An 18034-nucleotide genomic window follows, 5' to 3' on the forward strand; every position below is an offset into this window, starting at 1 on the left:
TAAATCGGGGACTACCTGTAGTTAGTTCAACAACCTATACCAGCAGGCACTGTGTGAGGCACTGGCAATGCAAATTTGAATAAGACATAGTCTCTCTTCTTAAGGAGCTGATAGTTTGGTGGATAAAGCCGGCAGGTAAACTAATCAGTAATACAGATACAGGATCTAGGTCTTCAGCAGAGTCCTGTGAGGAGACAAGGATTGGGTCTGGTCATCACGGGGTGTGCGTTTGTGAAGAATAGAATACTCTTGCAATGACAATGAATGTTGACATTTATCTTGCCCTTTTAGTGTTTATAAAATACAGTTCTCATTTAGTTTTCCTGACTAATGGTAGATTATCCAGTATCTCCTAACTATATAACTGGATGAAAAGTTTTGTTTTGTTCTTAATTTATATGCCCTGTAGGGTCGCTGTAGAGTTGGAATTGACTCGATGGCAATGGGTTTGTGTTTTTTTTGTTGTTGTTTTTAGTGCTTGTTTGAAGAGTCCTGGTGGCACAGTGGTTCAGCACTCGGTGCTAATGTAAAGGTCGGCGGTTCAAACCCACCAGCCGCTCCATGGGAGAAAAGACCTGGCAGTCTGCTCCTGTAAAGATTACTGCCTGGGAAACTCTGTGGGGGCTGTTCTACATTATCATATAGGGTCTCTGTGAATTGGAATTGACTTGACAGCACATAACAACAAACAACAACAGAACTTGTTTTAATAGATTGCGAATCTTAGAGTAGGATGGTACATAAGAAATTTTTCATGGTCATTGAGCTGTCCCTCTGTATAAACTCCTTCTGTGGTATCGGTAAGGAGCCCTGGTTACACAGTGGTTAAGTTGGCTGCTAACTGAAAGGTTGACGACTCCAACCCACTAGCCACTCTGCAGAAGAAAGATGTGGCAGTCTGCTTCTGTAAAGATTGCAGCCTTGGAAACCCTATGAGGTTATTCTACTCTGCCCTATCTGGTATCCATATTAGGCATTAATTCATTTTTAAACTCCTGTAGTCAACATAGTATTACCACCGTACATACAATCAGAGTGCAAACTTAAATAGCATATTTTTTTTTGTTTTAATTGTTCTTTTTAATGAAAAAGATATGTCAAAATCATAAGACTCAAAAGCTTTTACAGATTTGGGGTCTCAGGCTTTTCATGCTTCTCTAGGAATGGGAGGGTTTTTCTATATCCTTATTTAATTTACAAAAGCAGTAAATACAAATATTTTAAAATAAGCACCACCTCCTTTAAAAATCTGTCCTGAAACTTTTCCTGCCTAAGTCCATTCAGTATATTTTGATGGACAATGAAGAAGTTCAGAGAGTCCTAAGGAGTCATCATTCTTTTGTTTTAGGACCTTGTTTTGAACACCAGTAACCGACTCATGGAGTTTCATTAAGCACAGCTCTGAGAGCCTGCTGTCATTAAAGACAGACAAACTTGGTACAGATGGGCAGTGGTTACTCAGATAATATGACCTCCTGACAGGAAGCAGAGTCAGGGATAAGGTATCAAATAAAAAAGTTACCTGAGGAAAGGATATCATACCCAGGCTTAAGAACATCTCTCCTAGTTCTTAAACTCCTTGAAGGGAGTGCAATAAATACTTGCCAGTTAGATGCACAATTTATTAACTGCTTTCTGGAAGACCCAACACTAGATACTGTGGGAGTTGAGGGTGTTATTGTGTGCCCTTTGGGAATAGTGAAGCAAAGTAATTGGAAAGCAAGATTTCTAAAAGGAAGTAAGATAAGTCTTTTCTAAAAAGAGGCCAGCACAAGAAATTATTTTAGTAGCTAAACAGACTTGTAATGAAATAACCTTTGATCACCTTTCATTTCTCATTCAGTCCTTCTAATTAAGCCTAAGTGGAAAGTGTTGGTCTGGTGATAACATGACTTCAAACACATAACCTTACTGATATTCCTTTTTAACAATATATGCCCAGCCCCAGACTCAGAGACTTCATCAGGCAAAAATCTCCCACTAGAATTAAATAACATTTCTTGTCGTCTTGGTATTTATATTTACAGCAAGTATATATTGCCTTCAAAGTCATGATAGTTATATAATATTTCCTTCTGCCTTTATCATGGCATTTTATTTATTTTAAACATTGCCTCCAGGAACAACTCTGTAAACCAACTAGACATACCAAACATCTAAAGAGCACTCCACCCAGTAACAGCAGAATACCTGTTCTTCTCAAGTGCACATGGAACGTTCTCCAGGATAAACCATATTTTAGGGCATAAAATAAGTCTCAATAAATTTAAAAGGACTGAAATCATACAAAGTATGTTCTCTAAACACAGTGGAATGCAATTAGAAATCAGTAACAGAAGGAGATTTGGGAAATTCACAAGTATGTGGAAATTAAACTACACGCTCTTAAGTAGTTAATGGGTCAAAGAAGAAATCACAAGGGAAATTAGAAAAAAAATGAGATAAATGAAAATACAACAGTTAAAGCAGTACTTAGAGGGAAGTTTATAGCTGTAAATGCATATGTAAAAAGAGAAGAAAGATCTTAAATCAATAAATTAATCTTCCACACTAGGAAACTAGAAAAAGAAGAGCAAACTAAATCCAAAGCAAGCAGAAGGAAAGAAATAATAAAGATTAGAGTGGAAATAAATGAAATGGAGAATAGAAAAATGAACAAAACCAACAGCTGGTTCTTTGAAAAGATCAACAAAATTGAAAAACCTTTGGCTAGACTTAGCAAGAAAGAGAAAAGACTTAAATTAATAAAATCAGAAATGCTGCCTCACGTTTCTCTGTAAATACTAGTATATGTAAACTCTGTTGCCTAGCAGATGCTTAATAACTAACTATAGTTCCCATTCTTCATTCAGAGGGAATTAAACACATTGTATCAGTGCTTTTTTAATCCCGGGAAACACTTAGCTTGCTCAAATTAAGTAATTTAAGAAAAGTCTATAATGAAGTAATTATACACAGAAGAGTGGGTAGGGTACAGGGAGCCCACAAAAGATAGTGTAGTATCCTGGAGTCAGTAAAAGCCAGGGCACTGTTGACTACCCCTAAGCCTGAAAGGGCTAGAAAAGGAGTATTTACAAGAACCTAAGATGGAGAGGCCTGAGTATAAGGGACTGGCTGGCTTTTTTGATCTATGATTGGTCAAAGGGACTCAGCTGGCCAGTGGCAAGTTCATAGAGAGGGAGCCAGAAGCAGAGGAGACCTCAAACTCACTTTTCTTTCTGATTTCCTACTACTGCTCCCCATCAGCCAAACCCAACCAGAAACCACAGGGCAGGAAAGCCAGCCCACACAGATCAGGATAAAAAAGAGGGAAGAGATGGACCTGAATGGGGCACCTAGAAGCTATTCAGCATACATCCAGTCATGCTGGATACCCCAAAAGGAGAGAATAAAATTTGCATGTGAATAGTTGGGAGTATACTTGAAATTCCATGTCCAAATAGGAAAAATGAGCAGATTACCTCCTTTATCTTATTTTTAGAATAGGCTTTCTCCCTTGAGAAGTTAAATGTTAGGATTCTAAAATAAAGAAAAATAAAATAATCGTATTATGCTAGCTCCAATGCTGCCTTCATTGAAGCCTTCCCTGGCTCATGCCCACAGTAGCTCTTTTCTCCTGGGCTAAGATCCCACACTGAGCAAACCAGGAAGGCAGTAGAATGTTTCATTTAGATTATAGGGTTATTGTGAGGATCTAAGGGAGCATTCTAATAATATTAGGTAACACATATGTGCTTAGTAAACTTACATGCTTTATCTCATTTAATCTTCACAGTAGTTTTATGAGGTAGTTAATATTATGCTGGATATGTCACAGATAATTCAGTGTCAGAGGGATAAAGTAACTTGCCTAAGGTCTTATAACTGGTGGATTAACAGAATTTGGGTTTTAATCACTAGGTTATATACGTAGTGATACTCTATACATTGTCGGGAAAACCTCCTACCCTCATATTGCCTATGTTGTCACTGTTGTTTACTTATCTTAATCACTTTTTGTAATTCTCACATAGGACCGTACCTGAAAGAGTAAAATCTCAACAAATGTTTAAAGACGGGAGAGAAGTTTAAATTTAAAAAAAATTAAGAGAATAATATCTAGTTTTATAAAACCCTCACAAAAGACGATAAGAAAAACCTACTCCCACCCCCCCTTTTTTTTTTGCCAACTTTTGCTTTACTGTCCTTCTTATCCTAACCGGGAATCATTTTTTGGTTTCCCCAAAAATGTAAATATTATGAATGTTTTATCTTCAGTACCCAAATTTTATCATTGATAAATGATACTTTCTTTCATAATAATGTCTTCCATTCTTTTTGAAATATTTTACTGATTAAGGTAATCACGTGGTCACTTAATGAAATCTTTCATTTCAAAAATGAATTTATTGACTTTCCATTAATAAATATGACAATATTTTATTTGGCAGTTGGAAGACAGTTGCTGTATTGTGTAAACTTTAAGTGAAGAATAACTAATTGACAATACCACATTGGCTTGGATATGGAGCAACTGATATGTTCATACATTGCTGGTGGGCATGTAAGGAAGGGATCAACCACTTTGTAAACCAGTTTGACAGTTTCCTATAAAATTAAGTATGCATCTACCATATGACCCAGAACTTCTACTCCTAGGTATTTACCCAAGAGAAATAAAAACATACATTCACAAAAAGACTTGTACATGAATACTCATAGCAACTTTATTCATAATATTCCCCAGATGGATAAACAAATTGTAATATATTCAAGTAATGGAATACTTCTCAGCAATAAAAAGGAACAACCTACTGACAGAAGCAATAGCTTGGGTGAATCTCAAAGGCATTTTGCGGAAAGAAGTTAGACACCAAGGTGTCTAATCCACGTGATGGACATCCTGTCAGTGGTTGTCTCGGGCAAAGGTGAAGGGGATGAGAACAAAGGAGTGAAAGAAAACTTTAGGGTAGTGGAAATGTTCTACATCTTGATTGGAGTAGTAGTTACAAGAGTATATGTGTTTGTCAAAATTCATCAAACTGTACATTAAAAAGGTACATTTTATAGTTTGCAAATTATACCTCAATAAAGTGATTTTAAAATAACTGATGAAAAGGTATTTAAATGAAATTCTGCAGTTGATTTAAAGCCAAAACCACAAAGAAGATAATGTTGTTGTTAGTTGCCTTCGAGTCACTTCCAGTTTATGGTGACTCCATGTGTGCAGAGTAGAACTTCTCCACAGGATTTTTAAGGCTGTGACCTTTCAGAAGCAGATTGCCAGGCCTGTGTTCTGAGGCGCCTCTGGGTGGGTTCAAACTGCCAAACTTTCGTCTAGTAGTCGAACACTTAACCATTCTGTGCCACTAATAGGTGATATACCATAAAAAACCCAAAACAAACCCGTTGCCGCTGAGTCGGTTCCAACTCATAGCAACCCTATAGGACAGAGTAGAACCACAGGGTTTCCAAGGAGCAGCTGGTGCATTTGAACTGTCGACCTTTTGGTTAGCAGCCAAGCTATTAACCACTGCACCACCAGGGTTCCAAGAGGTGATATAATTATATTTTAAATAAGCCACATATAAAAGCCAACATTCAAATTATTTCTTTCCTTGGTAAAATTACCATCTACGAATATTTTCATACCTGAGTAATCTTGAATTTCTTTCTTTTTTTTTGATCTAGAATGGTCAGTTGGAGTGTGTTCGCTGGATGGTGAGTGAAACAGAAGCCATTGCAGAATTGAGCTGTTCAAAGGATTTTCCAAGCCTTATTCATTATGCAGGTTGCTATGGCCAGGTATGAAGGAGTTTTTAAATATCTTCCCTTTGTGTACCATATAACCTACCTCTTACTTACTGTTATTCCATCAAAATCCAAGCCTAAGACACCATCAAAAATGCATCCAAGGTTTTATATGCAATGATATTTATTGTAGCACTTTTTTAATGAAGAAAAAATTTTAACAACCTAAATATCCCAAGATAGGATATTGGATAAATAAATGAAGTTATATCCATATGATAGAATTTTGTGGGGAAATGTTCATTATATAATATTAAACAAAAATGCATGATACAAAACTGTACCTGTAAGTTGGTACCAATTTTGAATTTTGGAGAGAGAGATAGAGGAATGAAAAGAAATAAATAAGACTAGAAAAAATTAGATAACATATTTACAGTAGTTATCACTCATACTTACAGGAGGTTATTTTCTCGTACTTTTCTGTATTTTCCAAGTTTTCTACAATAAATATATTTTATTTTTGTAAAAAAGAAAAAATTATATATTTCCTTGAACCAAAAATTAAGAAGAAATTTTTTAGTTAGGCATTACAAGTAAGCCTTGCTTGATTAAAGATGAGCAGGCACACTAAGTAGATGACTCTTCTACATTAGAGAATCCTAGTGTTGATAATTGATATATATGGATCACGATTCAGAGTAAGTAAAAAATTTCACTTCCTCCCTTTAAGGAGAACAAATGTAAATTTTCTTTAAAAAATTGGAAATACAAAATGCCAATCTCAGCCTTAAAAAATACAAATAAAAACTCAGCACTGTATTAAAATAGATTTATTTGTATTTGTTTGTGGCAAAGAAAGCTGTTTCTCATGCATATAACCATATCCCCTTTGGCTTCATAAACCTTCCCAGTGGCAATAAATTGTGATATTGTAAACAAGAGATTGTGATTTTTCAAGCATAACAATCTCAAGTTTGAAAAATAGACTTAAGAATAACACCACAGTCTTTCTTTGGTGCTGGTCATGTTAGTAGTTTATTTATGCCATGATAACTTCCAGATATATAAATAAGTATATATATATATATATTTCCTATGTGGCAGGCCCCGTGCCATTGTATTTGTATTTGTGTACATTATTTGATTTATTTCTCAAAACAACCCTATGAGATTCTGTTCTTTTTAATCCCCATTATATAGATGAGGAGATTGAACAAAAAAAGTGACTTGTGCACATGGTCAAATGTCTTGTTGTTGTTAGGTGTTTTTGAGTCGGTTCCAACTCATAGCGACCCCACATACAACAGAATGAAACACTGCCTGGTCCTGCACCATCCTCACGATCATTGTTATGTTTGAGTTCATTGTTGCAACCACCGTGTAAATTCATCTCATCGAGGGTCTTCCTCTTTTTCGCTGACCCTCTACTTCATCAAGAAGCGCTGGTCGTTCTCCAAGGACTGGTCCCTCCTGATAACATGTCCAAAGTACATGACACAAAGTCTTGCCATCCTTACTTCCAAGGAGCACTCTGGCTGTATTTCTTCCAAGACAGACTTGTTCGTTTTCCTGGTAGTCCAGAATATTCTTCACCAATACAGCTATTCAAAGGCATCAATTCTTCTTTGGTCTTTTTCATTAAGTGTCCAGCTTTCGCATGCGTATGAGGCAATTGAAAATACCATGACTTGGGTCAGGCGCACCTTCGTCTTCAAGATGACATCTTTGCTTTTTAACACCTTAAAGAGATCTTTTGCAGCAGATTTGCCCAGTACTATACATTGTTTGATTTCCTGACTGCTGCTTCCATGGGCATTGTCTAGTGAAATGTCTTGTGAAAGCAAAGACTGAATTTCAGCTCAGTTCCTCTGACTTCAGGGCCAGATTCTATTTTCTCTCTATCTGTGTAGATAATTCGTATAGACTTTTTACAGTAGCATAAATATAGCTGATGGAAACGATTTTACAATTTTATCTAACAATACATTGTGATATTTAGAATACTTTATGCAGCTCATGGGAGAAGTGAGCAACTCTGTTAAATTTATGAAATGAAGAAAAAGGAGCAGGAAGAACATTTAAAATTTGTAGAAGATAAATTTTTTTAAAAAATTGTAAAAGCTACTGTCTTTGAAACAGTATGAATTACTGTTTTTTCTCGTGTATTGTACCTACTAGCCCCCAGCCATGATATTCTACAAACAGCCAATGTTAGTTAATAGGCATTTGCTATAGATGCCTAAACGCTTGTATGCTGAAACCTGTGAGAGCCGGAACTCGACAGAACTGCCTTGTTTTTCCGGTTCTCAAAAGTTTTCCTCCTTTGATAGGGTGCAGCTTACCACTTTTCTATCACTCTCTGTTAATGGAAAATATTTGAGTTTTCCTTCTCTGACAGCTTTCTGCCTTACGCAGGTTCCGGCTTTCACAGGTTTTACTGTTCAGGCAAAAGGGAGAATAGAATTTTCAAATGACTAGAGGATTTGATCACTGCTAATCTTCATAAGGAGCCCTGGTGTTGCAGTGTTTAAGAGCTCAGGCTGCTAACCAAAGGGTTGGCAGTTCCAATCCACCAGCCACTCCTTGGAAACCCTATGGGACAGTTCTACTCTGTCCTATAGGGTTGCTATGATTCAGAATCGACTCGACAGCAATGGGTTTGTTTTTTGTTTTTAATCTTCATAAATCACCTTCAGTATAAAACAGAAATTGATGTATTCTCAAACTGCCTGAATAATTGTTTCATGTCACTGATTTCATTTACTTACATAAAGCCTAAGATATCAGTGGCAAGACTCCCTGCCGTCTTGGTAGAACATATCAAAGACAAGCAGGAAAGAATTGCACTGCTGCTCTGAGACTCTAAGTAAATAATTGGGCATTCAGAATTGTCTTAGGAAACATTGCTTATATATACCAGTTCCTTTATTCAACTCTCACAGCAGGTTTCTCATAATTTGGAAGCTACTGGGACAGAACAAAAGAAAATGCCCTTTTGGGAACTGGTTGGGTGATCGTGCAGCTTACTTGGCTGGGTTTGAGGAAAATTATGGAAATTAGTGACCTATTTCAAGAGCTGTGTCAAACATTTGCTTCATGCTAGTATCAATCTTCAGGTTGTTATTTCAAGCTGATAAGCATTTTTAATGACCTAAAGTACAGTTTTGAGTGAGGCAGTCCAGCAGCAGAAAGCATTCTTACCCAAGTGGAAAATGCAGAAGCCCATTAGAACTGTGAATTCTGTCCAGCCAACCGACATCCGCCGCAGCCACTTATGTAACAGATAACCTGTGGAGATGCTGAGCTTGGAACCATTACAAGGCTAATATTTTCACAAGAAGGACTGTTACTGAACAGTTTTCTAATGGATTCAGCACATGCAAGTTTTTCTACATCAAGCAGGCACTCACTTCAGTGTGTTCTGGTTTTGTTTCTTCAGTGAATACCTCTGTAAAGGATAGTACAGGGGAAAATTCCTCTCGGTTTATTTTAGTTGCCCTCTGCCCCTCATATAGATTCTTAAAGAATGGGCTGAATTTGAGTCCCAATTTGTGCCTTTTTTCTTGTAAAAATTACCTTTAAATACTCCAGTACCACAGGGTTGCCAACAGTTTTTAGTGGCCTCCTGGAGTGATAGATCTTTGGGTGATAGAAATTGATTTTCCTCTTCTTGACACATGAAGTCTCAGAGGGTGCAATTATTTCATTGCCTGATTGTACGTAGCAGAGCTAGCCACAGGGAGCGTGAAGGTGAAAGCCTCAGGGAGACTCTGGGAACAAGCAGGGGATGTCCTTGGATAAGCTTGCTTTGCTGTCCCTTGAGAAGGATGTTACTGGCAAAACAATTGAGACAGAATTGTCTCAATTCAAAGCTACCGCCTGTGTGAGGAGCTGTTTTCTTCACAACACAAGGGTTCAGATTGTCTAATGGCCTCCCGTCCAGCCCCCCCAGTGGGGCCTCCCACCCTCATCTGCTTGGGACTTTGGCCTGTTTTTCATTGGTCATTGAGCCACTTGATCCATTGTTGGGCTCTGTGCTACTTTCAACATGAACCAATGATTACTTGTTTTGTTTCTGAGTCATGCATCGTGACTTTTGGTCAGGAGATTCTCCTACAAAAACAATCTGCATCACAGCATCGAGCATTTACCAAGAGCATTGATGTCTACGCTGTGTTAGTTCTCCATTTTAAACGTCTGCCTTGACACACATACAGATTTTAAAAAAGAAAAGACTCAGCAATTCCTTCTATTGGTCATGAGCAGTGGTATGCATGCTGGTGAGGGGGATGCTTCCACAGGCTGAGTGTTAGTGTTGTTTTTCCACAGTTTACTTTAAAAAGGCAAAATATTCCCTTGACTTTATTGTTTCACTGTCATGGGGCAGAAATAAGTAAACAATGCTGAAAGTGCTGCGACTGCAGATGAAAGCAAAATAGAAAAATCTTTGATTAGTACAAGCATCCTCTGCTCTCCAAGGAATGATATTTGAAAAAGCATAATCCACATAGAGCTCCACAAACCCACAGGTTGATAGGCAGTTAGCCTTGATTTCCATGACCCAAGAGATGTAAAGGGAGCATGTCCTTTAAGGAGTTAGGCGTGGTGGAGAATGAGCAGTTGTAGATACTCAAACTCAGGAGGAAGGAAACAGAGTCAGGAAGAACACTGGCTCCTGAGTCAAGCTGTCTGGGTTTGAATCCTATCCCTACCACTTATCGCTATGCAGCCTGGATGTGTTTATTTTTTAAAAAAGAGAAGATCTCACTGGGCCTCAGTTTTCTCATCTGTAAAATGGGGATAACAGAACCCCCCTCATAGGGTTGTTCTGAGAACTAAATGAGAAAAGCCACATGAAGCCCTGCCCATGGCATATAGTAGGCACTAGACAAATATTGGACACCAGGGGTGGTGCAAATGGCTAAGCATTTGACTGCTAACTGAAAGGTTGGCGGTTCAAGTCCACCCAAAGACACCTCAGAAGAAAGGCCTAGTGATCTACTTCCAAAATATCAGCCATTGAAAACCCTATGAAGCACAGTTCTACTCTGACACACATGGGGTCGCCATGAGTAGGAATCAACTTGATGGCAACTGGTTTTAGACAAATGTTGGCTGTTATTGTTTAAATTGCTATAATATTATTTCCTTTATTTATTTCACCATAAGTAAAAGTATCAGAGAAAGCTTACAAAAGAATTATTTAGGCCTTACTCTGTTTAATAAATTTTTAGATGCACTTTTTTTTTTCACATTTTACCATCTCTGAGTTCTACATTTTGAAATTATTGTTGACCTTTTTTTTCCTTACATTTTAATATCTAAAAAACTGGAATGAATCCAATAATTGATGGCATATTAGATTTGATCAACTATGATTGCAGACAAAGCTGACTCCTTCAAAACTTATTACTGCACCACGAACTATTGAGATTTTATTGATAACAGTAATAAACTTGTGGTGTGCTTTTCAGTTACATTTTTATTAGACTTTGTCCAGCAAATCTCATAAATTATGTATATTAATTGCTTCTTTAAACAACTTGTGTTGCCTTTAAGAATACACAAAATACAACATTAAAACAGGTTACCAAAACAACAGAAAATCCCCATTAGAGAAAACTAGTACATGAAGGAAGTTTTCAGTCAATAGATGAAAGTTGAATAGATAGATGGATGTGTGGGTGGACAGATGAACTGTAAGTTAGAGAGGCATTCTGTGAAACAGAAATAATACAGAAGGGCCTCTCTACTCATGTTGCTGCATTGAATGTTCTCTGAAAGCAATAGTTATGGGGAAATGAAGATCTGAAGTTACATTCTTCCTTTAACATCTCCTCTCTGTACAGACACACACACAACACACACACACACACACACACACACACACACACACACACACAGAGCTATAGAGCTAAGAGGGGAAGCGGGTGCCATTACATATGTATCTAATACACCTCTGCATTAATATGGACTTTCTTAGTTGGAGAAAATAGTCATATTTGTTCTGTCCTCCTTATCAGGTATTTGTCATATAAGTCACTGTTTAAATTGTAGGATGTGGATCTCTGCTGGCGTGTTCTCCAGAATCAGAGAAGAAAGCACAATTTTTCTGAGTGGACACTGAATCCGTTCTTACAAAACCTAGGATTCTAGCCATCTCCACGTCCACCTCAGAAGTCCTAAATGTCGATTGTTAGAAGACCAGGTGTATAGTCAGCTAGTCACTTTTGGTAGTACTTTTCTGCATGATAACTTAGGGGAGATTTTTGTTTCCATATAATATCTCCAGCATATTGGGTTAGGGAAGATCTTTAATTGTAAGGAAGAAAGAGTTATGCCATTATAAAAGAAGAAGGTAAGTTATTGTAACAATATGTCCTGAAACTGACTTGGAGAGCCATCAAGAGTCAAGACAACTCTTGCCTCACACAGGCTTATGGTATCTTGTTCTCTCAGATTATCAAACCCCTGCAAAGTGCAGATCCCTAGGTTTCCCCTCAGATTTCTACATGGGGAAAAATGCTTAGTCTTACGAAGTGCAGTACTCCATTTTCTACAACCTTGTTATTAAAAGGTCAGAACACTGTGAATTTTAGTAAAGGGCATTTTCTGTGCATGTGAAATAAACATATCCACTATAATGCTTAATTGGATCCAAAAAAACTGAAAAGGAGGTATATATGAAACATTTCTAAACATCTGTTAAACTCCTCTGAGCTTTACCTGCTAAAGAAGGATGCTGCTAGGATATCACAGACACTGTAGTCATCCTCTCTCTGTCTTCTGGTTTGTAAAAAAGGGATGTGAAGTTGGATATGCCCTAACATCTCTCACACTCTGCAATTTTAAGATTCCATGATTTACTATCATGGGACAAACCAAGTCACCACAAGTATGAGAATGACCCATTGTAGTGGATTTGTTCTACATGTAGTGTGGCCATCCTTTTCACTGGTAGAGGCACAGCAACCTGCTCCCTTACAGTCCCCATATCTTAGCCACTGACTTCAAACCAGTTGATCGTGTCCTTTATCTTGAGATAATTCCACTCACCCAATCTTTTAAGGAGTTAACATTCACATAGTTCACTCATCTGCCTCCAAATAAAAGTAGTCCAGTTTTTTGCCTCTACTTAAGTAGGAAAAATAGAGAAAGTGGTTCTACCTCATGCATGTGTGATAAACATCACTCGCTTTGATCCAAATTTCATCTCCAACTTTCTGTAGGTTTGCTTCTGAAGAAGAGGTTTAAGCATATCAGCATGTCCTTATCCTAATTCTGACTCCCAGCCCTAGCCTTCAGGTTCTCCTCTTCCTTATTTTCTAGGGACCCTTGAGGGTTTCACTCTCCCTTAGGTCTGTCTGCTTTTGCAGCTAACCCTCATCCTGATCCCTGGGTACATTCTTGGTAGGTTGTAAGTGCTGGTTACGATTTTCTCTGTTTGATCTTGAGGGGCCTTACTCCCTGCTTGTTCGTTTGGAAAAAGTGTGGTGGGAATGTTCCGTCTGTCCCTGATGTCTCAGAGACCTTCATAAACAGTGCCCCTTTCCCCGGCATAAGGGGAGAAACATTAAAGGAGTTGGTTGTTTTTATCCAACATTCCTTTAGCAGATTAGTTGGCATGTTCAGAAGGTGAAGGCAAATTTAATCCACAAAAGTACAAAGTTCATGACCAGTCCGAGCAAATAACTGGAGGGTAGGGGGAAATCTTTTAAAAGGGTACAAAGAGGTTCACAGCTGTTTCAGACACATGATTATCTTTTTAAATGTCACATTCCACCCACTAAACTTCATGCTGCTGTTTTTACCACTCTTATATTTTTTTAACTTTATATTTAATTCTTCTATTTTAAAACACTGAAATCCCATCCCCCTGCTTTCTGCCAAAGCCAAGCACAGCATGAGAATACCACAAAAGACTCAGTGGGTAAAATGCAAACAGATTATGACAAAACATGCTGACTGCTCTGTGTCTTTGCCTTTGAAAAGTGTGTGTTCAGAGCTTCGAGTTCCCTCACTTTAGCATGGAAGAAGAGACAGCTTTACCTTTAAACTACCACCATTTGGACGGAAAAATCAAGAGTATACCAGTTTTATTTCAGTGAGATTATGCTTGGCAGCTTAAGAAGCTGCCTCTTTTTGTAAGCCTCTTGATTGCAGCAGGTATGGGGTTAAGAAGGCATGGTTGAAGGATTATGAATTTAAAAAAGTATAATCTAGTTATCTTCAAAGTCCAAGGTTTTATAATATTCTTGAAACCTGGAGGCAGTATGACACGGTAGCAAAAACATTGCAAAGCTCTGGATTCTAGTTCCAACTTTGGATTTTTCAAGCTGTGTGACTTTGAGGTGGTACTCAGACTTTCTGTGAATCAATATTCCCTTCTATATAATAAGCAGACAGAACAAGAGCATATCCAAGGTAACTTCCTGCTCTTAAAATTCTTTGTGCAGTCCTCTATCATTCTTTTCAGGCAGAGATTCATGAATTTTCAGTTTAAAGTAAATGAGAATTTTCTCTTGCTATGGTAAACTGGAAGAAGCCATGGTGGCACAGTGGTTAAGCACCCGGTTGCTAACCTAAAGGTCAGTGGTTCTACCCCACCAGACACGCCGTGGGAGAAAGATGTGACCGTCTGCCTCCGTAAAGATTACAGCCTTAGAAATTCAATGGGACAGTTCTACTCTGTCCTATAGGGTCACTATGAGTCGGACTCAACTCTACGGCAATGGGTTGTTGGTTTTTAGGGTAGCTGGGTTGTATCTAAGCTTCAAAGGTGGAGTCTTGTTTTCCTCTGTCTTTGTATTTGACTTCCTGTGTGATATTGCATTAAGTCCGACTATACTTGTGTTTACAGGAAAAGATTCTTCTGTGGCTTCTTCAGTTTATGCAAGAACAGGGCATCTCTTTGGATGAAGTGGACCAGGATGGCAACAGCGCCGTTCACATAGCCTCACAGCATGGCTACCTCGGGTGCATACAGGTACAAAAGGCAGGCTGCTTTGCACAGTGAAATGAGTTTATCAAGTAATTTTTTTTTAAAAGAAAGATTGAAATTTTGTACACTGGAAGAATGTCTGATTTAATCAAGTTTTTGTATTATAGTACTAAACAATAAGGAATTATATTGATATAGTTGTATTTTTTCAGAAACCCACACAAATGTGGGCGTAAACTGCCCTAAGAGTTTCTTTTTGTGTGTCATAGCTGTCTGTCAAGTGGCAGAACCATTCTCGCCATCACCACCATACCTCCCTTTCCTAGGTTGATAAAGAATAGGACTGATTTTTCAGGAATGGTTTAAAAGAATTCTTCAGAGTAGAGAGTGGTAGCTTAGAGGAATGGTGCTGTGGGTTTTTCCCTTTTCTCTGCAGTAGGAACGAGCTTCTTGAAATGCGTGCCCACAGGGCCCGGAAGTTGTTACAGCGGGCCTTAGATATTGATGCCCTCAGCCTGTGAGGGGCTAGGCAGGGCCTTTGTTGGCACCCAGTGTATCTAATGGCCTCAAGCAGCCTAACAGGCCTTGAAAATATTTTCATTTTCTACGTGCACAATGATGTAAAAAGGTTGGGAAGCAGAGCGAGCCATGGGAGAGGGGAGGGAGGTTTTTCCCTACCCCAAGCCACATGAGGGGGCACTTGAAGAGGGATGCTTAGTGACTATGGGGTTCCTGCAGGTGAAAGAGCAGGCATCTTGTCCCTCAGCTGCAGAAAGCTCTGACCAAACCTGGTACCGCCATCGAACAGTGCATGGGTGGGAAAACCCGTGCACAATTTGGGGTATGTGTGAATGAATGTAAAAACTGGATAAACTTTTCACCTGGAAGATCTGAAGGCCCTCAGTGACAAAGCAAAGAGAGGGGATAGCTGAAGGAGAACCAAGAGAAGCAGATAGAAGAGGAGAGAAAATTGTGAGGAGAAGAAGGGCTTTGCATTGGAAACAAAGTTGAGGTTTGATTTGGCCTAAATTTTGAATTATGAACATGAATTGTAATTATCATGAGATCATTCTTATAATTAGAAATGACCAAAACTCTGTGGATGTGTTCCCACATCTGCCTAATGTGTGGGAAAGGGGGATTGACAACATGTAGCTGAAGGCCGTGATTAGAGAAAATCCTATTACCTCCTCAAAATGTTACATGTATGTAACAACCTCTAAGAAAACACGTTTTTGCCTTCTGTATGTTTTGTTTTCTTTATTGCAAACTCACGTAATATGCTCGTTTATTCAACAGTATTTACTGAGGTCCTACTGGGTGCAAGGTAGACGGTATCTAAAATAGAAAAACTGGGCGGTGAGAACCAGTAGTTCAGGAAGATAGGACTCAGGAAATGACAGAAGTCATGGGAAAAACTGTAAACATAAAAGGCAGGAGATTTATAAAAACAAAAAGCATAAGTAACAGCAGAAAGCTCTCTAGAGTGTCTAGTCACATGAAACTGCTCTTTGGAAAATGAACTTGATAGAAAGATTCCAAGTATCTGCAGGTTTCCTCATTGTTGTCGGCAAAGCATCCATCTTCTAATTTGAGGCACCGAGTTTTAACGGGAGTGATAAGAAATTGGAGAGTATAGAAAAGAGAAAATTTTAGATTATTACCAGGATCTGCAGAAAGATTAAAGGACTAGCATTGTTTTTTGTGTGGAAAGATAATTGAATGAAAATCGAAAACTACATTTTTCCATTTAAAAACACTAATATTTAGTAGTCTTGAAATGAGCCTTTTATCAGCTAATAAATGATGGAAAGCCAAAGAAAACCAGCTGATATCAGTAATTGTGTTTGGGGATTTTAGTTCTTTTTTTCTTTTTAATATGTGAAATATCAATCACCTCTGAAGAGAGGTGGTCTGTCCTTTCAGAGCATTCATCATGCCACTTAACACAAATGATATTTTTGGCACTAGATATTATAGATGTGGAAACTTGGATAATCTTGGAGAAGGGTGTATGCACTGGGTGTGAGATTTTTAAAAAGATAAAAAAGACAGAGAAAAGCGAGTGAGCAAGGGGGGACCTTACGTGGATGAGGAGGGACTGAGTAAGGAAAACATTGGGAAGAAAAATGCAGAGGTCAGAGACGAGCGGGAGTAATAACAGTGTGTGTTTATACTGAGTCTCTCTGAGAAGTCTGAGAGCTCGATGCCGACATGCTGTCTGTAACACTCTTGTGAGGTAGGTGGCAATGGCTTTATGGTGAATTGACCTTTTCATGGTGAGTGATCATAAACCAAAAGGAAAATGAAGCTCCTAATGACCTCTAAGTAGCCTAGGAAAAAAAAGTGTTACCTGTTCCCAAAATAGATCCAGAGGTCTACAATCTTATCATGATATTGTCACAGAACATCTCAGATTGTGATGGTTGATGAATATTGGAATATTTTTTGTGATATCTAATGTTGTCAAAGTATAAATAAAAACAGCTTTGAATTTTCTTTCAATTATTGATTTCAGCCATGCTCTATAAAATCTCTTTCTTCTCTGTTAATGATATCTTGGCCAGATTCCATAATTTTCTGCTTGTCTTTGACTATTAAAATTTACTCCAGGCTCGTTTAAAATCTCAATCTCATTCCTGTTTCAAAGCCTTCCCTCACCAACCCAGATTCTACTCAGGGTTTCAGGGACTGGGAATGGGGAGTGAGGCATGAATGGCTTTGACATACCACTTAAGCCTCCTCCCCTATCTCTTCTGAACCCCAGCACTGGGGACAAAAGGAGGTATGCAGGCAAAAAGTCAAATGTCTCTGCTTAACTGGGAAAGATCGTGTATGCTCCTTGAAAGTTGTCGCTGCTTCTTTGGCTCACTGTGGTTTGCCACCAGTGCCCTCTGTGGTAGGCCTTCAGATGCTGACTCTGTGGTGGGTGCTGTGGGTAGGGTCTTCAGAGGGCCCTTTGGAGCCTCCCCATTGTTACCTGGCATGGGAGATCTGGCTCCAACTTTGCCTTCTCCTCTCCTATACAATTCCCTCCACCTAGGATGCACCCCACTGCCTCTTGGTGCTGGAAGGCCCGCTTCATTTTTAGTTGGGCAATGACAAGAGAGCTCACACCAAACTGTGTTCTACAAAGCCTGCTCAATCCACAAGACATATCCTTGCTGTGGCCCATGGTGGGAGTGTGGGCTGCTTCATAGCTTTCCCACTACCTGCTGTGTCATCTCTCTTTAGTTCTTTTTATTTCTAATCAGGTAGACTCAGTAACGGATCAGCAGGTGTGCTACCCAAGCAAGCAGGAATGGGTAAAGAAAATGCCAGTCTCCCCTTCTTACGGGCATCCCCCAATTTTATGAGTCA

The 18034-nt window shown here is 38.7% G+C and overlaps 1 protein-coding gene across 8 annotated transcripts in view; it reads left to right on the plus strand.

Annotated features, from left to right (window-relative positions):
- The window catches only part of SNCAIP (synuclein alpha interacting protein), a 163763-nt gene that overhangs the window by 124346 nt on the left and 21383 nt on the right, over positions 1-18034 (plus strand). For 7 of the 8 annotated variants that reach the window (XM_004384273.2, XM_004384272.2, XM_012557828.1 and 4 more), the window contains 2 exons: positions 5671-5784; positions 14594-14719. In XM_004384273.2, coding sequence (XP_004384330.1) covers positions 5671-5784; positions 14594-14719 — 240 coding nt within the window. The remainder of the gene's footprint in view (positions 1-5670; positions 5785-14593; positions 14720-18034) is intronic. The other variant, XM_012557829.1, reaches the window with a different exon arrangement.

This window comes from Trichechus manatus, unplaced genomic scaffold, assembly GCF_000243295.1.
Source record: "Trichechus manatus latirostris isolate Lorelei unplaced genomic scaffold, TriManLat1.0 scaffold00121, whole genome shotgun sequence".
Taxonomy (NCBI): domain Eukaryota; kingdom Metazoa; phylum Chordata; class Mammalia; order Sirenia; family Trichechidae; genus Trichechus; species Trichechus manatus.